At 38.5% G+C, this 22,813-nt stretch overlaps 1 protein-coding gene across 4 annotated transcripts; it reads left to right on the top strand.

The window, feature by feature from the left end:
- The first annotated feature begins 299 nt into the window (after nt 1–299).
- On the top strand, nt 300–20,929 carry LOC143885206 (BEL1-like homeodomain protein 7). 4 transcript variants are annotated; one of them, XM_077389269.1, is made up of 6 exons: nt 573–869; nt 1,975–3,197; nt 19,309–19,685; nt 19,966–20,026; nt 20,108–20,628; nt 20,736–20,929. In XM_077389269.1, the coding sequence occupies exons 2-6, from the start codon at nt 2,130–2,132 to the stop codon at nt 20,749–20,751; spliced, it is 2,043 nt and encodes a 680-aa protein (XP_077245384.1). In that variant the 5' UTR covers nt 573–869; nt 1,975–2,129; the 3' UTR covers nt 20,752–20,929. The 4 variants fall into 4 exon arrangements, with proteins under 4 accessions (XP_077245383.1, XP_077245384.1, XP_077245382.1 ...); XM_077389267.1 differs by adding an exon at nt 1,470–1,630 and having other exon boundaries at nt 20,108–20,929; XM_077389268.1 differs by lacking the exon at nt 573–869 and adding an exon at nt 300–566 and having other exon boundaries at nt 20,108–20,929.
- Nucleotides 20,930–22,813: the final 1,884 nt, after the last annotated feature.

Below are 22,813 nucleotides of genomic sequence, written 5' to 3'. Positions count from 1 at the left end.
GATGAGTAGTGAGAGAAAAAAATGAAAAAATGTTTGATTTTTAATGTGCACACGTCACAACCCAGATCAGCTTATAAATGATTCGACAAGGGAGACGATTAAAGATGGGAGTACAATTAATTAGCTAATCAATTCATTATTATTAATGAATGATTAAAGTCAATTTCCTATTTTTTTAATGGATCAGGAGAAAAGTTTTATATGGTGCAGATTGTACAGTGAGAGATGATATTCTTCCCCATATGCTTAGCAGAGAAGGAGAGAGAAATGAGTTAGGTAGAAGAGAAAGGCTACTGATATTGGCACTACAAATGTTTTGATAATTGCACTAACTCACACTGTCTTTTCTCTTTTAATTTGAATTGCAACTACATTTTACAGCTCATTAAATAATAAAAGACAAGATGACTTAGTGCTATTATTAAAATATGGTAGTGCCAATATCAGCAGCTATGAGAAATGGGTTTAATGGAGGTTTAGGTCTACCTACTGGTAGTTAGAGATTGAACACTTTAACCACAAGATAAAGAAGAAGTAGAACAAAAACTAAGATAAAGATAAAAGAGGTAGAGACAAAAGTCTAGAGAGAAGGAGAGAGAGAGTTTTTTTTGTACTGTTTGCTTTTTATCATCTGTCTGTTTCTCTTTTTGTAAGAAAGGGGAGGAGTCCTACGTGCAAATGATAGAATGTTTGGGGTCTGATGATAGATAGAGAATATATTTAATAATAATAGTAAAGATAAATTTATTTTTATTTTATTTGATTTGTATTTTCCCCATGAAAAGGGCTTGGTTTGGATTTGGGGATCGTTTTGGCTGCAATTTCGAGCTTTCTTGCCCCCCACAAGTGATGCAGTTTAGGGCTTTCAGGTATTTTTGGTTTATTTTATCTTTTTAGTGGATAAAAAGATAAAAAAAGGGTTTTTTTTTTGCCTTTTGATTATGTTTTGTGGGTGCAATAACCTGTGTTTGTGATAAGAGTTCTCTGTTTTTATTGGAATAGACTCATGAGATTTTTTGGGTTATTGGGTTTGTTTGCTTGTTAGAAACTGGTTTTTGGTTATTGGGTTTCTGTGTAGTTAGGAACTGGTTCTTTTTGTTTTTGGGCTGCTTGGGTTTTTGAGTTTCTTGAGTTTGGTTGGTTTTTGTTGATTTTTCTGTCTTTCATCTATTTTAAGGTTCTAGGTTTTTGTGTTGTTGGGTTTCTGTGTATTGATTTTTTTGGATTTTGGATTTGAGTTTTGGGTTATTGGGTTTCTGTGGTAGGGAAGGGTTCTTTTTTATTTTGGGCTGCTTGGCTTTTTGGGCTTCTTGGGTTTGGTTTGTTTTTGTTGATTTCTCTGTTTTTCATCTATGTTGTGGTTCTAGGTTTTTGGGCTGTTGGGTTTCTGTGTATTGATTTATTTGTTTATTTTATTATTATTATTATTTTTTTGGGTTGTAGGTTTTGAGACTTGCTTGTTTTTGCAGCTTTGTTTGTTGGGGAGAATTGTTGTTGACTTGTTGGGAAATGGGCTTTTTGGGCTTTAGGGTTAGAGATAGAGATATAGTTTGGAGGGTTACTGTATGTTGATCTGTATGTTTATCTGAAAGATGCACTTCTCAGAGATACAGTAGGGAGAAAATAAAAGGTTAGGGGTTTGCAGGTGGTTTCTCCACTGTTCTTTTGTCTTATCTCTCATCATATGATTTTATTGTCAATACATACATCTGGTAAGAGTGGCAGAAGTTTTCTTTTCACAGAAAACAACCATAGGTTGTAAAATCTAGGTTTTGCTTGTAACGTCAATACACAGAAACACCCATCTTTTGTAACAAATTTCTTCATTTTTTTTCTCAATGAAAAGTTAAAAAAACAAGAACAAAAATAGCATCTATGAATATGTGGAATGTTTTTTTTTTTTGAACTGGAGAATATGTGTAGTGTTTTCTATCCTTCGCGTCGCTTACCCTTTGTGTACTTTTGTTCGTGCAGCCAGTGCTCTTCTTTGGAATTAGAAACACTTCAGATTTGTGGATTATATTGAAATTGTAGATGAAAATCCCAACTGCCTCTTGGTGACAAAGGTGACAATATCTCGAATCTACCTTGTTGATTTGCGTTACATCTTCAAACTAAAGGGAGACTTAATGGCTACTTATTACTCCACTTCAAGCAACCAAAGAGATGTAATGCCAACACTTCATTTGAGGGATCCTGGCGATACTTCCTACCAAGAATCATCACTTCCTGGTAACATGGTATTTCTAAACTATTCATCGGCCGGGTCGTATTCAGATAATTTAGCAGGCAATTCACAATCTCAACAGAACTGTGCCGAGCTCCCTGTCCCTACTACCATGCTTTCTCAAGATTCATCTGCGGGGGCTTCGCAATCAACAGTATCACATCAAGAACTCTTGTTAAACCTGGTTGCGTCCCGTTACGGAGAACACACGTATGGCGCTTGGAGGGATGGGAGGAATGAGATGATGTTCATGCAGCCAACTAGTCCCCTCACAAATATGCAAGCAATGGGTGGGCATATAACTTCTTCAGATGATCCTCAGATAGATTTTCGTACACAACTAGGCATTTTACACAGCGGCCAGCTGCAGAGGCCAAATGTTTCAGCTATTCAAGGACAAGGGTTATCGCTTAGCCTTAGCACACAGATCCCCTCTACCATTCCAGTGCCCTCATTCCAGTACCGGCATACGAATGCAAACATTTCTTTCTCAGGAGACGATGGCTCATGTAGAGATGATAGCTCTCCTAGCAAACACTCGAGAAATGCTGAACTTGCTCCTGCTTATTCCGGGGGAGATCATGCAATTAAAGGGGACATATTGAACAATTTTCAATGTTCTGCGGCACTGAAACAAATGCATATGGATCCCTCTCCCTATGGAATGTCGGGTCTGACTAGCACAATTCCGAACTCTAAATATCTCAAGGCAGCACAACAGCTACTCGATGAAGTTGTCAATGTCCGAAAGGCCCTCAAGCAGGAGTCAGAAAAACACCAAGGCTTCAATATTGGTATAGCAGGTTGCAAAGAGACTGATGGAGGGTCGAAAGGTACGGCAGTGCTTCCTTCAGATGGAACGGCTTTAAACATGCAAGACTCGTGCACCAACTCCACTACGGACCTCTCACCATCTGAAAGACAGGATTTACAACACATGATGACCAAACTTTTAGCCATGTTGGATGAGGTATGCCCGTATTAACTTTTATATGTGAATTGTCATTGCTATGTTGCTGTTAGTAGGCTTAGGCCTAAATTTCCTTTTTGGTGTATATGTTATTTCTGCTTTACGTCGTAGTCAGGCTATAACAGTGATAGCATGGCATCAGTATAATTGTAACTACAACACTGCAATTTAAAAGAAATAGCTTCTCCTGAAGTTTCATTTTGGGTTTTGGTTGCTAGTTTGAATTTCTTTGCATGATTCCATGCATCTTACTTTTTTTTGGTTATTTATTACTATCCAGTTTATTCCAACCAGAAGAATTCAGTTTAGGCACACAATTCACTTTATCTGACATATTATTTAGCAGTGTGGATCAATGCACATATTTTCCTGTCAACATACTATTGAGCATATCTAACATGTTATTGGGGATTCATAAAATTGCAATAGTTGGATTTAAAGCACCTTCACCTTCTTTCAATTATTTGGCACTTGTGCTGTTCTTCTAAGGCAAACTTGATTGTGGAGAGGCTTGAGTAGAGAATTGGACCTAGTTTTAGACATGATTTGGGAGGAACTGCTCAAATATTCTAAATCTCCCCTTAAATATGTTAATGACTAGTAGGAGAGATTTATATGCAAGAAACTTGAGCAATGAAGTTGAAGGTTTGCAAATCTTTTCATCTTTATTGAGTTTCTTTCTACGGGAGCATGTTGAGACTATCGGTCTCAAACTTAATATGTTAGACTGGCTTTGTGTATTGCTTGTTCAAGTGAGCTGTAGGGTGTTCTTCAGCACAAGTTTGTTGTGCACAAAAATCATTCCCGATATTTTTTATTTTTTTTCATTTCTTTCTGTTCTTCACTTTCATATGCTCATTAGTGATTTCTCCCATATTAAGATTAAACAATAAGTAATGTTACTGTTCCTTTTTTTTTTTGACATAGGGTAGTAATGTTATTGTTCTTGTCTGCTTAAACATCAAGTTTTTCTCATATTCGTGGGGTGATTTTCATAGTGACGAATATCTTCAAGTTTTTCAAAATCTTGCGATTTTTTTTCGGGATTTTCTCAAAAGATGATAAGAAATATTGTTAAATTCTTGTGAGATTTTGAAAAATCTTTGTGATAAATTTATTTCGTACATATTATCACTAGATTATCACAATATTTCATGAGATCTCATTATCTTGTTATATCAAAAGTGTTTCTTCGTGATTTTTCTATATCTCATTCTCTTTTTCTTTTTCTTTTTTAATTTTCGACAACTTCTGATTTGAGGACTAAAAAATAAAACTTTTAAATGTCTTGATGCCCAAGTTCCCTTCATGAAATCCCAAGAATGAGAATTGTCACTATGGTGATTGCTAGGGCTTTAATAAAAGCATCTTCTAGAAGGAAGATTTTTTTAGTTTATCTGCATGCACACGTCCTGAGAAAATTGCAGTTTCTAATGCTCTCGAGGAAGAAATTTGATCCTTTCATCTTTTTTGAAGAGAAAGAAGAAATTCTAGGAATTGATTGGTGTGAAACTATGCAAGAAGAAAATAGTTTGATTGCTGATTGTTTGCTGAAGGATATAGTAGGCGCCGTTCACACAGTTTTTGCAGTTCCCTTTTCCTTGTTTGTTTAATTCTTTAAGGATTAGGAGGGGAATAAAGTAAAGGAGATAAACTTTCATTGCCTAAATGAAGCAAGGGTACTAATCAAAGTTTATTGGATGTATGATGCATCATTGTTGGATATCAAAATTGAGGTACTTCAAGAAAATGTTGAATAGGGATGAATTCAGACTGGCTTGGGGATAGATTCTTAAGAAAATTTCAAGGAAGTTGAATTTGATTGTCTTCTTGACTTAAAGTCCTTAGAAGAGGTCCATGTTTCCCAACTTTTGCTTGATAAGAGAATCAACGAAATCAGGTAAACAAAGAATGTTCCTTGATCAAGTATGAGTATTCGACTCATATCCTAACCTTGTGGCTTGAGATTATACTTAAACATTTTTGTGCCAAAGAGTGTTTCTTGATCAAGTATTTTTTTCTTGATCGAGTATGATTATTCGACTTATATCCTAACTTTGTGTCTTGAAATTCTACTTTCCTTCGACATTTTTGTACCTCTTCTTTCTCTAATGCCATGTTTTGTTGCTCGAATGTGGGAGAGCATCAGCGTTTGAAACGCTGATGATCTTCCAAAGATCTGCCCAAAGCATGTTTGGTTGCCATTTTTCATTGAAACTCCCTTTGACCACCTGACATCTTCCAGACCTCATTATTGCTTTTTTTCCTACGTGGCGCCCACTTGGCGGCAATGTTCGCTCCTCTAATCTTCTCCCCAAATTTCACCATTTTGGTAGAATTTGGGTGGAAGAAGAGGAGAAGATTCTTGTCTTATTCTCCTTTCTTTATTTTCCCTTTCTCTCTCTTCCACTCTCTATTTTGGTAATGAAACTCCTAAATCCTCCGCTATTCTTCTCGCGGATTGCCGCGCAACCAAACACTACTTACCACTCTTCCTCTAATCTTCTATACATCATCAATGCTGGTCTTCTGCCTTTTGACTTCTTCTTCCACTAATCTCCTAGCCACTCTTGAGCAACCAAACAGAGCATAAGAGTCATTGTTATTCATTTCTCAACTCAACTCAACTCAACTCAACTCAACTAAGCCTTTGTCCCAAACTAGTTGGGGTCGGCTAATGAATCCTTTAGAGAATTTTCATGAAGAAGGTGGAAGGATCTACCCGGCTCAAATTGACTAAGTCTAATCCTGACAATAGTTGGTTTCGTCTACATGGATCATTTTCTTCCATTCTCTCCTATCCAAGGTCATGTTCTCTGTTATGTTCCCAGCCATCAAGTCTTTCCTCATTGTTTCTACCCAAGTTGTTTTCGGTCTGCCCCTACCTCTTTTTACTCCATCAACTCGGCACGAGTTACTTCTTCTCACTGGAGCATCCAAAGGCCTACGTTGGATATGCCCAAACCATCTTAACTGGTGCTATCTCATCTTCTCCTCAATTGGTGCCATCCCCACCTTTTTACGGATGTCTTCATTTTTAATTCTATCTAACCTTGTGTGGCCGCACATCCATCTAAGCATTCGTATCTCCGCTACACTCATCTTATGCATATGCTGCTTCTTGGTGGCCCAACATTCTGAGCCGTACAGCATGGCTGGCCTCACAACTATCTTATAAAACTTTCCCTTAAACTTGGTAGGTATTTTACGGTCGCACAGAACTCCTGAAGCATGTTTCCACTTCAACCAAACTGCTCTTATTCTATGGTTAACATCCTCTTCAATCTCACCTTCCTTATGTAGGATTGAACCAAGATAGCGAAAGAAATCCCTCTTAGGTACCTCATGTCCAGTCATATTTACTACACTCTCGCCCCGCCTCCTTACATTACTAAAGTTGCACTCCATATACTCTGTCTTAGTCATGCCCAATCTAAAACCTTTGGATTCCAAAGTAATTCTCCATAACTCTAACTTAGCTTCGTCAATTAATACTATATCATCTGCAAATAACATACACCACGGCACATCATCCACGGTAAGTTCATCCATAACTACCGTAAAAAGATAAGGGCTTAAAGCTGATCCTTGGTGCAGTCCTATTGTAATTGGAAACTCACTAGACATGCCATCCGTAGTTCTGACACTAGTTATTGATCCATCGTACATATCCTTAATTATATCAACATATTTAGTAGGCATTTTTTTCCTTTCAAGGACCCACCACATAACACTCCTGGGAACCCTATCATACGCTTTCTCCAAATCAATGAAAACCATATGAAGTATCATTGTTATTCATTTAAAAACCAAAAAAGGAAAAGAAAAAAAAGAGAATCAGTTCTTTCATGGATGGATTCTACTCCATTACAGGAAATTTTCGCTCATGATCTAGGTATAACTAACACATCCAATCTTTGCAAAAATAGCTACCTCATCTAAGAGGGCGTGCCCAAGATCTTTTCAAGAAAATCCCAAGCACTCCTTCCCCCAAAAGCGGAGACCGAACAACCATCAGGTTGTCGAGGACTCATCTGTAGAGGAGGCGGGTGCCCTCTAAGTTTAACGCCCCACCCACAAACACACCACCCACACCAAGGGCAGGCAAACAGGAACCGACCAAGAACCCGAACCTCTAGACTGACCCTCCCTTAGTGCGCTTTAATAGGAAGCCCGAGAGTAACGGCCCTAGTTTCAGTTTGTCAAACAACCAGATACTCCAAAAGCTTAAGCTTTTGGAGAAGGCGTTGTTATTCTTTTATACTTTAACACAGTATGAAAGGGAAAGCACTCTCGAAATTAGTGGTCTGTACTGGCTCTTTATAAATAAACCAAAAGAAAGATGATAGCTGAAACAAGAGAACTCCCTCAGTCCTTACGAAATCCATGTGAGCACTCTAAAAAAAGACTCGGAAATACTTCATTTAAGACTACGCTAATTGCATCCATCACAGTGATATTGTCCTTAGGTTGCTGAGTTTTATCAACAGCTCATGGCTAGCTTAGATGTTCATATATCTAAGGAGAAGTCCTTGATGTCGAAAACTGGTTGCTTTTAATTTGCTTAATGGTTTATCATCCGTAATGGCACTGTATGCAAAAATAGCTAGCTCGGCTAATAGGACATGCTCAAGATCTCTTCAAGAAAATGCCAAGAATGAGACTTGTCACTATGGGAGCTTCAATAAGAACTTCTTGGAGAAACAGGATTTTTTAGTTTGTATGCATGCACATGTCCTGAGAAAATTGCACTTTTTAGTGCTCTCTAAGAAGAAATTTGATCCTTTTCATCTTTTTTGAAGAGAAAGAAGCAATTCTAGGATTTGATTGGTGTGAAACTAGGCAAGAAGAGAAGAGTTTGATTGATGACTTTTTGCCGGAGGATATAGTAGGTACATACACATGGTTTTTGCAGTTACCTTTTCCTTGTTTGTTTTATTCTTTAAGGATTATGTGGGGAACAGAGTACATGAGATAATAGATAGAAGTCTTTCATTGCCTAAATGAAGCAAGAATACTAATCAAAGTTTATTGGATATGTCATTGTTGGATATCAAAATTGAGGCACTTCAAGAAAAAATGTTGATTAGGGATGAATACAGACTGGTTTGGGGATAGATTCTTAGGAAAATTTGAAGGATGTTGAGTTTGATTGTATTCATGACTTGAAGTCTTTAGAAGAGGTCCATGTTTCCCAACTTTTGCTTGATAAGAGAATTAGCGAAATCAGGTAAACAAAGGGGCCATTTTGATACACACGGATTTTAGAATCTTGGATTTCCTCAAAATCCTCATTTTGATACACACGGATTTTAGAATCTTGGATTTCCTCAAAATCCTGGATGGGAGACAAGAGAGGAAGGAGACCGTCCGTTTTGCTTCTCTTTAGAATCTTGGATTTTAAGTAAGAAATCCGGGTCTTAGAAATCTCTCCCCCATCCTGAGATTTCGAAAACCTGGAAACATGGGATGATCTCCTACTCTCTTGCTGATGGAAAGAAGGGCGAGAAATCAGAAAACGATGGCTGGTCTCCTTCTTCTCTCGTTTCCCATCTACAATTTTGAAGAAATCCAAGATTCTAAAATCCGCTTATCCAAACGGCCCCAAAGTGTTCCTTGATCAAGTAGCAGTATAATATCCTAACCTTGTGTCTTGAGATTCTACTTTCCTTTTACATTTTTGTACCAATGAGTGTTTCTTGATCAACCATGAGTATTGACTTATATCCTAACGCTGTGTCTTGAGATTTTACATTTTCATACCTCTTCTTTCTCTAATTGTATCATTTCTATTTAGCTAAAAAACAAAAAAAGAAAAGAAAAGAAAAAAGAGAGCAAGTCCTTTCATGGATGGATTCTACTCCATTACAAGAAATGTTCGCTCATGATCTAGGTACACCCAGCGCATCCAATCTATGCAAAAAATAGCTAGCTTGGCTAATGCAACTCTTGTATCGCTGACTGTGTGTTAGAAAGGTACTTCCTCTGTCGAAAATTAGTGGAATGATTAGTATTTGTGATGTCTGGAAGGGAACCACACAATCACACATTCAATTGTATTTCTTTATACTCTCGTAGGTGTGAGAATTGGGAAATGACTAAAAGGACTTGTTTACTACCATATGGCCTTTTTTGGGTTACTTTCATATGTCTTGTGAGACTCTTCATTGTACATCTTTTCTTCGAGTTATTTTTTTAGAAGAATTGAGGAATGGTGGACAGAATCAAGTTTGTACGAGTTTTAGGGGTGGGCGTGCAAAAGGCTGATTCAAAGGCTAAAACATGTGAAAGTGAAGCTCCGTTTCAATGACAATGAATTTCGATATAAATAGTACTTAACATCAAAGTTAGAGATGCCACAACGATCCCACAGACTCTGATTTTCTTGGTATCTAACCCAAACATACAACCGTGATGGAGCATAGCTACCCATGCCATTCCTTCAAAGCATCTAACTGAAACTGCTCTTACATTCACTTATTGCCATAATTTCGCTACCACCAACCCACTTCTTGATGCCACTTCTTGAAATGTTGACACGGGAGGATAAGTTGAAGGCTCCATCTTGTTGTGCAATGGAATGATAGTAGTGAAATAAAAATGCCCCTAGTGATCCACATCTCAGAGAGAGAGAGAGAGAGAGAGAGAGAGAGAGAAAGAGAGAGAGAGAGACTATGATCACCATTGTAGCTTGATGTCACGGTGACAAATCAAGAAAAACTCCTGCAGGATGCTAATCCAAACAATCCAACCAGTCAAGGCGAATCCGAATCTTACGATAAACAATTGCTTCACAAGCAACTAAATATAACTAAAAAATAGGTCTCTTACAAAGGGGAAGCCCAGCCACATATATAGGCTTTTACAAGAGATTAATTGCAAAAAAAAACACCCTAGAAACATTAATGAGTAGTGACTAAAAACAATTGCTTCACAAGCAACTAAATATAAATAAAAAATAGGTCTCTTATAAAGGGGAAATCTAGCCACATATATTTACAAGAGATTAATTGCTAAAAAAACACCCTAGAAACATTAATGACTAAAACCTAGGTCCTATACAATTTATAAAAACTAGGAAAGTATTAATAGCCTTATTGGATGGCATGCAGATAACTCTAATTCTTCATATACATACAACTTCCAATACATAAAAAAAACAACTATCAAAAGTTATAGATTAAATCGCCGTTGATAATGTTCCAAAGGTCAACTGGAATCTTCTTGGGGTTCTTCAACATCATATCATAGATTGGTGGTTTTCCCTTCCATTGAATAAGGTATTGGTAAGAGGATTTCCCATTGGACCGTTTAACATTCATGTTGAGTATATTAATGATCGTATCTTCTGGCTTCTATGGAAGCGGAAAGCGCACTTCTATATTGCTTATGGCATCATCATATTGAAATTTGAACAAAAATGTTGAATGTAGATGACTCAGATCCCTCCAATACCTTTAGCTTATATGAATTTTTGTGGATTTGTTGGAAAATTCTAAACTGACCAATCTTCTTCTGCTTGAGCTTCGTATAGGTTCCTACCTGAAATCTTTCTCAACAAAGATAAACTATGATTAGATATCCTTCGTTGAAAAATTGTGGTCTTTAGTGTTGATTAGTGGCCTTGCGATACTTCTTGTTGCTCGCCTCCCTATCTTACATTGAATGTAATTCTTACCTTTTTTCTTCTATTACAGTTCAGCTCATGAAATTCTATTACAACTTTCTATCATGTTAGCGAATTCGATTAATCCTTGGAGTACCTTGCTGCCTCAAATTGTCAATTAGTAATCTTTGAATGTTTCCTGCCATTTGTTAAAATTTGGTTGACTTAATAGATCTGGTTGCCATTTATGATCGAATTTTTCTTCAAAGAGCAAGCAGTATATCAGAATTAAGATATCAGACTAGAGTTGATCTGTTATTAACAGAATCTGAAACAACCTGAAGTTTTATCCTAGATTTCAGAAATTAGTTTGTGACTTATATGATTCAAATCCCTTCTGAAATTAGTTTGTGTTAGCAGGTTGTCTTATCTGTTTGCTTGAGGACTCTCTCACTTGTGTTCAATCCAGATCTAGTCTAAAGCGTAGAATCTTAAAGCCTATGGTTCTTAAACTACAACCCTTCGTTCTTCTTCACACAACAAGCAGAATTTCTACGATTTTTCTACAGTTTTCAGAAACAGTTGATGGTGACCTCGTCCATAGACAGCTCTGTTTTGATCTTTGGATCCTTGAACTTTCTTTGCATTCCAGACCTGCAACTCTCAATCTTACATTTTTTTTGCTATTCCTAACCATGGAATACACTCAGGACAGTCTTCTCATTGATAAGATCTGTATCTTAAACTCTTTCCTTGCTCATAAACGGAATTGACCACGGTCTTGTCACATTAGGCATCATAGTTCGATTCAGTTCTGAACTGAACTGATCGTTGGAACTAATTGACAGTAGCCTCCTATATTTCTGCCGGAAATTCCATTTGACACAGATCAATTAGTTTCTGTTTCAAATCTGTTCTTTCAGTCATAATTGAGCTGTTCAAGATAATAGTAGTTGTGTACCTTTTCTGAGATCTGAACTTCAATCTGAAGAACTGAATTGAGTTCCGCTTCCATTCTACATCACAAACCCAACACGAAGTTCATGCTTAGATCCTGTCATGGAGCACTCAGAGTTGGTAATGGAGTGTGTAGATTGATATTTTGGAAGTAACCCTTCGAAACTTGACTGATATGACATCAATGCACATGCGTGCAACATTTCCATGCATACATGGGCAATAGTAAGCTCGACTAGAGGCAAAGTGTTATCATGGTCGAAGTGCCCTTCCAAACCTCCAACACGAAGCTCGACCGTAATATCTCTCAACAAATAGTCATGCATTCAAGGTTTTAAATCTCGGTTTCGGTACGAAATTTCGGACGAAATCTTGTAAAAATTTCACCGAAATTTCACCGAAATTTCGGAAATTTCCGAAACGTTTCACCGAAATTTCCGAAATTTTGTACTTCACCGAAACGTTTCACCGAAATTTCCGAAACGTTTCACCGAAATTTCCGAAACTTCACCGAAATTTCCGAAATTTCACCGAAATTTTACCGAAACGAAACGTTTCGGCCGAAATTTCCGAAACGTTTCGGCGAAGTTTGGTACTTTTCCGACTCACAGTGAATTTCGTTTCGGTTTCCACCGAAATTTCGTTTCGGCCGAAATTTAAAACCATGTACAAAGTTGGGTGCCTCTAAAGATAAATCCATTATGAAGAAGAAACTCTCCGTCCAAGCAACGTTGTAGCATGTCACCGAATTAGGATCATCTTTGTAACGGTCTTTTATGAAGCCGAACCCCTCCACTTCAACTGATAGGGTGCCCAACATGGCTGCTCGTCGGCTCAATGCATTCACAGCACGATTTTGGTTGCGAAGTTGACGTCCGAGCAAAACCTTGTGCTTGTGTAGGAAAGCAACACACTTGGCATGACACCAATTGAACTTCTTTTGAGAATTAAGGTATCTGAGGGCCTCGTGATTAGAGGATAGAATGAAGTCATGATGGATGAGATAGTGCCTTTAATACCTTAAGGCTTAAACAACGAAATAGAGCTCCATACGATTTGATATTGACACACATTTTGTTCATATTCTCACTGAATTAATCTATTGAGTGTTCCTCTTAACTCAAGACTACTCCAATGCCCACATATGAGGCATTGCACTCAACCTCGAACACCTTGTTGATGTCTGGCAAGGTGAGAATGGGAATGCGGGTCATTTTTCCTTGACGAGCTTAAAGCTCTTCTTTGCAGTCAGAATCCACTTGAAAGAGTTGGGACTTCAGGCAATTGTTGTTAAAAGCCATCGGCGTGCTAAAGTTCTTGATGAGACACAAGTAGAAGGTTTCAAGATCGTGGAAGCTTCTCACTTGTGTGACCACGAGGTGTTGTGGTGTATGTTATTTGCAGATGACATAGTATTAATTGACGAAACTAGAGCAGGAGTTAATAGGGGTGTTCATTATTCGGTTATAACCGAAACCGAACCGAACCGAATTGGTTTGATCGGTTTGGTTTGGTTTTTCTCCTTTTCGGTTCGGTTTCGGTTATTTTTTTTGGAAATTCGGTTATTCGGGTTCGGTTATCTCAAAAAAAAAAAAAAAAAATTTGGTTAACTGAATAACCGAAATTATGGATAAAAATCATTATTTTTCCCAAAAAAATGCTATATGGGCACTCTGTAGGATGATAAAAACCGTCCATTTGATTGATCACAACTTAATTAGGTTGTGCTCAAAAAATCATTTCGATAGGATGATCCTAGCCCTCCGATCCAAACCGAGATTTTACTTTTTTTTCCTCTTTTTCTCCCACTATTCGGTTATAACCGAATAACCGAATTTTTAATCGGTTCGGTTCCGGTTCGGTTTTTGGAAATTTCGGTTCGGTTATCGAAATTTGATAACCGAAATTATTTCGGTTATCAAATTTCGGTCTATTCGGTTCGGTTATAACCGAGCGAACACCCCTAGGAGTTAATGCTAAGTTAGAGTTATGGAGAATTACTTTGGAATCCAAAGGTTTTAGACTGAGCAGGACTAAGACAGAGTATACGGAGTGCCACTTTAGGAATGTAAGGAGGCAGGGTGAGGATGTAGTAAATATGACTAGACAAGAGGTACCTAAGAGGGATATCTTTCACTATCTTGGTTCAATCCTACATAAGGAAGGAGATATTGAAGAGGATGTTAACCATAGAATAAGAGCAAGTTGGTTGAAGTGGAAGCATGCTTCAGGAGTTCTGTGCAATCATAAAATACCTACCAAGTTGAAGGGAAAGTTTTATAAGACTATGAGGCCAGCCATGTTGTACGGCTTAGAATGTTGGGCCACCAAGAAGCAACATGTGCATAAGATGAGTGTAGTGGAGATGCGAATGCTTAGATGGATGTGCGGCCACACAAGGTTAGATCGAATTAAAAATGAAGACACCCGTAAAAAAGTGGGGGTGGCACCAATTGAGGAGAAGATGAGAGGGCACCGCTTAAGATGGTTTGGGCATATCCAACGTAGGCCTTTGGATGCTCTAGTGAGAAGAAGTGACTCGTGCCAAGTTGATGGAGTAAAAAAGAGGTAGGGCAGACCGAAAACAACTTGCGTAGAAACAGTGAGGAAAGACTTGAGTTCTAGGAATATAATAGAGAACATGACCTTGGATAGGATAGAATGGAAGAAATTGATCCATGTAGACGAACCCAACTAGTGTCAGGATTAGACTTGGTCAATTTGAGCCGGGTAGATCCTTTCACCTTCTTCATGAAAATTTTCTAAAGGATTCATTAGCCGACCCCAACTAGTTTGGGACAAAGGCTTAGTTGAGTTGAGTTGTAGTTGAGTTGAGTATAACTTTTCTTGTCGTTGTACATTTAACACCAAGTGTAGATTCTTTACATGCACTTCAGGGGTATGACTGAAAATCCAAATATCATCAAAGTAGATGACAACGAATCTTTCAAGGAGCAGATGGAGTACATATTTCGTGAGCCACATGAAGCTATCTGTGGTGTTAGAGAGCCCAAATAGCATGCCAACCACTCAAAGAAGCCATCTCGCATCTTAATGGTAGTCTTCTTCTCATCGCCAGGTCAAATGTAGATATGGCAATACTCACTCCATAGGCCGACCTGTGTAAAGATCTTGGATCCATGTAGTGCGTCCGACGTGTCTTCTAATCGTGGGGTTGGAAACCTATTCTTGATCGTAATTTGCTGGGGGCACGGCTATCAACACATATCCTCAATTTCCATCCTTGGCAGTAAGCAAGGAAGGAGCTACACTTGGAGACTTGCTCTCTCGGATCAAGCACTTCTTCAATAAGTTGGTGATTTTGCCACGTAGCTTGTTGAGGTTCCCACATTGCTCCCGTGTGGAGGGGCAAGATTGTCCACATTGCTTCAGCGTGGAGCCACGCAAAAGCACCACATCGGAAACTTGAGTGGATGTGGATGGGCTTATAAGGACTTGGACACCCTCTCCTTAACGGCTAGCTTTTAAGGGTGAGTTCTACCCGGGTCCCAACGTAGCTCACGCTCCATTGGACTCACACGATAGTGCCATAAATCAATAATGCTGATCGAGGCCATGATTCAATGGGATGTTTAATGTTGCACTTTGCTGGAAGTCCTTCAGGAAGTGCTTCTAGTGCTATCTCCTTGTATTTTGTGAGAGGCTTGAGAGTCAATGGAATACCCATTGGAGTCACTTCTTTCACAATGAGTGCAGAGACTCTTTAAGTATCCTTACTAAGTACTCTTGCATTATTAAGAAAGTTTAACCCTCCTCTTTGCAAGATTGGATGCGACACTCCTTTTTTTTCTTGCATCTATAATTGAGAGAACCTCGATTGTACTAATATCTCCTTCCAAGAAATATATGGAATGCATCCATAGGGATGATGTCATACCTTACACTTCCTTTGTACTTGGTGCCAATGGAAAAGCATATCAAACTCTTATTAACAAGCTCTTCACCTTTTTTCTTAACCATTGGAACTTGTCAATCATCTATTGTGCCACAATATTCTTGCTAGAACCATCAATGATAAGGCTGCAAATCTTTAACGAGGTGTACCTTGTTCATAAGATGTTGGAACACTCCTCTTCATTAATCTCCTTGAGAGGGGAGAGTAAGGTCTTGCTGATCATCAAGTTATCCTCCCCATGATTAGGATCGCATATACTTTCATCCCAGTCCTCATTGTTAAGCCCAGGGTACTCTTTTTCCTCTCCTTCCTTGTTGAGCCAATCTCCGTCTTTGGCCATGTGTATTGGAGCTTGATGAACACTTGTTAGAGTAATGTCCTTGCTTGTGCATTGGTAGCACACAATCAACGGGTTTGTGCTACTCGAACCAGCACCACTAACCTTTGTACGTCCCCTCGAGTCAGGGTTTGATTGGTAAGGGGGCTTAGGTATAATCATCGAAATTTGTGCACATGCTTAATGATTTGATGCTTTTGTACATATAGCCTCACAAAAATTATGTTGCTGATTGGACCGGAATGTTGAATTTCTTCAACTCTAATGGTGAATCAATAAGCATCACTCAGTAACTTGAAATCCTGAAGTGCTTATTCTTGTTGGATCGAAAACCTTAACCCATTGAGATATCGATCTATCCTTTCTCCTCTGCTTCCATAATTTTTCGTACAAGCTTTCAACATATAAAACTCTTTCGTATACCCTTGTACACTCCTGTCTCATTGCTGATGATTTTGGTAACAGTGATGGAGGCTACGGGCATACATGATTTGTTGGAAGCTTTTAAGGACTGACTTCCTCATCTTCTCCCATGATCTTATTTTCTCTTTTGTAAACCTCACCAGATTGTTTTTTAGCTCATCCCATCAAATCAGGGCATAATTTGATAATTTAATGGCTACAAGCCTTGCCTTCTTATCATCTGGTATCTCCTTGGATTCAAATACCTTTTTCTACTTCGACGATCCAATTGATGAATTCTTATGTTTTAATGCGTCCTTCAGATTCGACTTTCACTACCCATATTCCAGATTCTCGACAACGCTTCAAAACGTGAATGATTCTTCCTCATCAAACTACTCGCGATCAATGTGAGAATGAACCGAAGCCTCACGGAAATACAGAAGAAGGTGCTTTATATGACCCTCAATGCTGTCTTCCCTGTTGAGTGTGTTCTCGTCCTCCGGCTTTCCTCCACCGATTGTGTACACAATCGTTGCCAGCTGATTTAGTCACTACATCACTTGGTGTAGCACTTCCTCTATGCAGTCAATCCTCCCTTGAGAGTCAAATGGAATCTTCTTAGGCGGCACTGCGTCCATGATCAACTATCTCTAATACCAAATTGATGAAGTGCCAAGCATGCCGTAAAATAAAATTACGGTGTTCACTAATTTACGATTAATAATCTCCGAGTATTGATTGTGTAAATACTAACACCTTGTTACAGTTGCTGTTAGACATTTAGAATGCTGTGTGTGCTAGATGGAAGCAGGGTTGAAGAGGAACAAGTTGTAGAAGTCCTTCAAGTTTTGAAACCTCTACAACTTGAAAAGAATAGCCAAACTGGGAATTCCAAGAAAAGGAAATAAATCTAAAGAAATTCATGTGGGGTGACTGCCCCCTCCTTAACTAACAACTGTCCTAATGCAAACATTGGACTAAAAACTGAAGTTACTAAAAGTCCAGAAATTACAACATAAATAAACTCTAACTCCGTAAAATCTTTATAACTTTCAATCCCACTTGGTCTTTGTGTTTGAGTATCCTTTTCCAACCAACGTACTTGTATAATTTGTTGTGGAGTCTAATTTAATCTCTACATGTCCCAAACTCAGTCTGTTGGCCATAGAATTCAATGCTTAATAGGGATAAAACTTTTTTTTTGAAAAGGTAAATAGATAATATATTAAGAAAAACGAGACCGACAAAGTCCCGAGATAGATACAAGATGAAAACTAAAAAGTACAAAGATCTAGAATAGATAATAGGGAGAAAACTTATTCAAATTATTCCAGAAATTTTCGTAATTTTCAGTAGCTTAAAATGGTAGTCATGTGGATCACTCTGTATTTGTATCAATACAAACGTCATATTGAGATCCTAGCAATATACATGGATTCCATCGTGGTTATAGAGGATATTCATGCGAAGTCCTATAGGGATTATTGGGAAGCTCTTTAGAAAATTCTAAGGTACCTTCAGGGATCTCTAGGAATATTGCTTTTGTTCAAGAAAAATGATCATCTAAGAGGGAAAAGTGTTTCCGATGCAGATCATTCAGGATCGCCCTTGCACATGCGTTCAACAACTGGTTATTATACATTCGTTAGAGAGAATCTAGTTACTTGGCGTAGTAAGAAGCAAAATGTAGTTGTACGGTGTAGTATAGAAGCAGAGTATCAAGCAATGGCTCACACAACCTTTAAATTGGCTATCAAGTTGCTATTTACATTGCTTGCAATCCTGTGTTTTATAAAATGACTTAAACACATTGGGGTGGGTTGCCATTTTTTTTAGTAAAAATATTGCCAGTAATTTGATATCTACTTCTCTTGTTAAGTCCAAAAATCAGTTAGTGGACAAAATCACGAAGGCTCCTGCTCACAGTCAATTGGGAAATATTTGTTCCAAGTTGGAAATGGACGACATCTATGCACTAGCTTGAGGTGGAGTGTTGGAGGGGTTATATTGGACGGGTCCCACTCACTTGCACTGTCACTTTTACAAAATGCTTTAGGTCTTTTAAGTGACTTATGTTCTTTTGAAAGGCCCATAATTCCCCTTTTTTTCAGCCGTTTTTGTCAAATACTGTTTTCAGGAATTTCTCGGGATATATTAATTTTTATTTTTTTCGGATTTATATTGGGAAAAAAACTATAAAAATAAAATTATTTAAAAAGAGTAAACAGTTCCTGCGCTCGAGCTCAGATAGCTTATCTGCGCTCGAGCTCAGATAGCTTATCTGCGCTCGAGCTCAGATAGCTTATTTGCGCTCGAGTGCAGGAAACAAGGGTGGGCCCACATTTTTTGGGTGATCCCAAGCATTCATTTCAAAGTCCCCATCATGGATGAAGTGTGTACCAAAACTCAGCTCCATTGGATCATCTTAGGGTGTCCATTTGTGGGTGAGAAAATGGACAGATACTGTTTGTCCACAAATCTGCCCATTTTTTCACCCCACAAATGGAAGGGTTAGGTTGATCCTGGAGCTGATTTTTGGTACACACCCCATACATGATGGGGCCTTTCAAATGAATGCTTAGGATGACCCCAAAAATGTGGGCCCACCATGTTTCTTGCACTCGAGCGCAGATAAGCTTATCTGTGCTCGAATGCAGGAACTGTTTCCTCTTTAAAAATATATATAAATATATAAAATTTAAGAAAAATGCAAAATAAACATATCGGGATAATATCATGATATTATTGCGATATTTTATGATAAAAAATGAAAATATCGCTATATTTTTTTAAATCTCGGGATGATTTCGAGATTTTGTCGTTTTATCAAAATGCCGTGATAAAAATGCGATATTTAGGAGGTAGTTACATTTCAAATCTCATGTTTCAGGTTGATAGAAGATACAAGCAGTATTTCCATCAGATGCAGATTGTGGTGTCTTCGTTTGATGTAATAGCAGGGAGCGGGGCTGCCAAACCATACACGGCACTTGCCCTCCAGACAATTTCCAGGCATTTCCGCTGCTTGCGAGATGCTATCAGTGGTCAAATTCAAGTGACCAGGAAAAGCCTTGGGGAGCAAGAGAGTTCCAACAGCAAAGGGGGTGGAATATCTCGCCTCCGTTTTGTAGACCAACAGCTCAGGCAACAGAGAGCTCTTCAACAGATTGGTATGATTCAACAACATGCTTGGAGGCCACAAAGGGGGCTTCCCGAAAGTTCCGTTTCAATCCTCCGTGCTTGGCTCTTTGAGCACTTCCTTCATCCGTAATTCCCTCAGCACAGCCCTTTTTGCCTCATTTTTTTAAAGTGAAATGTTATCAGCACAACTGTATTTTGATATTTGCACAAACACAGCTGCCTTTTCTTCTTTAATTGGCTCGTGAGAGATTTTTGAGAAATGTAATAACCTTGACACTCTTTAAATACTAAAAGAGAAGACAGGTTAGCGAAAGTATCAAAATAAGATTGTGCTGATATGATTTCCAAATTTCCTATACTTCCAACCTTCCATTACTGAATTTTTCTATTTGTTGAATTTCACCAGTTACCCAAAGGATTCAGAAAAAATAATTCTGGCAAGGCAGACTGGATTGACCAGAAGTCAGGTAGCGTCAAGAAGTTAAATTATCTGTTAGTTTTCTCATTTCCTCTGCCGTCTAATCTTTACTCTCTCTCCTTTGGTTCAGGTTTCAAACTGGTTCATAAATGCCCGTGTGCGTCTCTGGAAGCCTATGGTTGAGGAGATGTACAAAGAAGAGATTGGTGATGCCGAGATGGATTCCAATTCATCATCGGATAACGTAGCTAAAGCTAGGGATGAAATTGGAACATCGGAGGATAGATGCCTCACCAGCCAATTCAATGACTCAAAGTCAGATCATATCTCCGATGTAGAAATGACTGGAACAACTGTTGGTTTTCAAAATAGGCCTAACGGCGAAGGACCCAACTATGGGAATTTAAAACAAAGGGACCAGAGACCCAATTCAGATGATTTTAGTCTTCAAAATGCACTAGTTCATCCTGATGAAAGTGGGAGGTTTATGGCCTACCAAATGTCAGAGTTGGGAAGGTTTGGGAGTGGTGGGGTTTCGCTCACGTTGGGATTGCAACATTGTGATGGGAGTCTACCAGTGTCTGGTGGTCAGCAGAACTTCGTTACCGTCAGAGGGGATGATATGTACAGTGGAGCTTCTGTTGGGGACAGGTTCATATCCTCCCATTTATTACATGATTTTGTAGCTTGAAATGTTGATTCTAAGTTGGCAAAATAATATGCTTAAAAGCTGTTGTTCCTTGGTATTATGCTTGCAGTTGGAAACAAAACTAAGGAACAGCTATATGAACTGAAAAGAGTGATGTAACAGAGATTGGTGGGAACAAATATAATTGGGTAGCATATTGTAAAGATAGATTCATTATTTTGTGTAATATGTTGCAAGGGACCTTGTAAAATATACTTCATTGGAAGTATCATATGTGATATTGAAGAAAGCAGATTGACTGGACTGGCGGCGATAATGGTGATATAAATCATTTTAATAATTTCTAATGTTCATAGGGAATTTCACTAACTTGGTGTGAAGATGGTGGGTTAGACTTTGCATCTAAAATTTTGAATTAGGGTTCTTGAGACCTGCCATTGTGGCCTCATTTGGCTATAAAAATATGAGGAATTGTTTGTCTGTATTTTTCTTTCCTTTTTTTAACCAAGTTGCTATATGATTGATTGTAATGAACACACATTCACCACAATAAATTAACATTAGGGCTGTTAACGGATCCAGACGATCTGAACACATAATTGTAATGTCCATTGGATCCATCTCCTAAGGCTCAAATTTTATTTTGGATCGTCATCCAAATGTCCATTGAGAAAACCCAACCCGAACCCGACCTGAACTCAACCCAACCCAACTTTTTCCCGGGTTGAACCCGTCGGTTTTGGGTTGAGCCCGCCCAAGTTGCACCCCTAGTTAGTCCTTCTCTCTCGGTGTAGTGCAAGTGTTTTTGTTATATCATGCGTGTAAATTGCTTCTATAGTCGCCAACTTGTCTTATTGCTTGAATCAACTTGTCTTATTGGCCAGGTGCATGAGTTTCCTAAAGACATCTTAATGATTACCTGCTGAACTGGTTAAGCCATCCCAGATGATGAGAATGATTTTGGAAAGAAATGACCTCATCACAAAACTCATGAGTTTCCTAAAGGGGGAGATGATATTTTCACCCCTCTGCAGTAAGCATTCGCCCCATTTTAACGTGAACAGTGAGCAACATTAACGCTTTTGACGTCAAATCACGTTAAAAGGGGGCGAATGCTTTCTGCAGAGGGGTGAAAATGTCATCCCCCTTCCTGAAGACATCTTAATGATTGCCTGCTGAACTCTCCCAGATGATGAGAATCATTTTGGAAAGAAATGACCTCGTGAGTATCATTGGAAGATAAGAAGTGAAACAATCAACCTTTTGATATTGGAAGACCAAAAAGATTCTCCCAACCTATCATTTTTTCTCTGGGTCCAATGGAATTCTTAAGTATAGGAGGAAGCCCCATCAAATATAGATTTTTATGGACACTATATATATATATATATATATATATATATATATATATATATATATATATGAGAATAGAGTTCCTAAGGTGTCACCTCATATAGCTTATATGAGGTGACGCTTAAAAACATAAGGGGCCCACTTTGTTTGGATGATCCAAACCATTCATATGATAGGCCCTCACATAAATAGGGTGTGCCCAAAAAATCAATTTCATAGGATCATCCTAACCCTTCCATTTGTGGAGGTTGAAATGGATGGGTATAAACCTCCATAAATCTGCCCATTTTTAACCTCCATAAATGGAAGGGTTAGGATGATCCTATGGACCTGATTTTTTGTAGGCACCATATCCATCTAAGGGCCTTTCAAATGAGTGACACCTTAGGAGGTGACACCTTAGGAACTCTATTCTCTTTATATATATATATATATATATATATGAGGAAAGTGAAGCTACACCGCCGGTGTAGCTAACTTAGCTACACCGCCTGCTTAAAATACAATGGGCCCACATTGTTTTGGTGATCCAAAGAATTCATTTGATTGGCCCTCACATAGATAGGGTGTCCACCAAAAATCAGCTCCATAGGATCATCCCAACCCTACGATTTGTGGAGGCAAAAATGAACGTGTAAAAACCTTCACAAATTTGTCCATTTTTGCCTCCACAGTTTGAAGGGTTGGGATGATCCTATGGAGCTGATTTTTGGTGGACACCCTATCTATGTGAGGGCCAATCAAATGAATGGTTTGGATCACCAAAACAATGTGGGCCCATTGTATTTTAAGCAGGCGGTGTAGCTAAGTTAGCTACACCGGCGGTGTAGCTTC

This window comes from Tasmannia lanceolata, unplaced genomic scaffold, assembly GCF_043159265.1.
Source record: "Tasmannia lanceolata isolate RefF3 unplaced genomic scaffold, GAP_Taslan_0.1 ptg000008l, whole genome shotgun sequence".
NCBI lineage: Eukaryota > Viridiplantae > Streptophyta > Magnoliopsida > Canellales > Winteraceae > Tasmannia > Tasmannia lanceolata.
The sequence above is the reverse complement of the archived record's forward strand: the minus strand, read 5'-3'. Positions and strand labels throughout refer to the sequence as shown.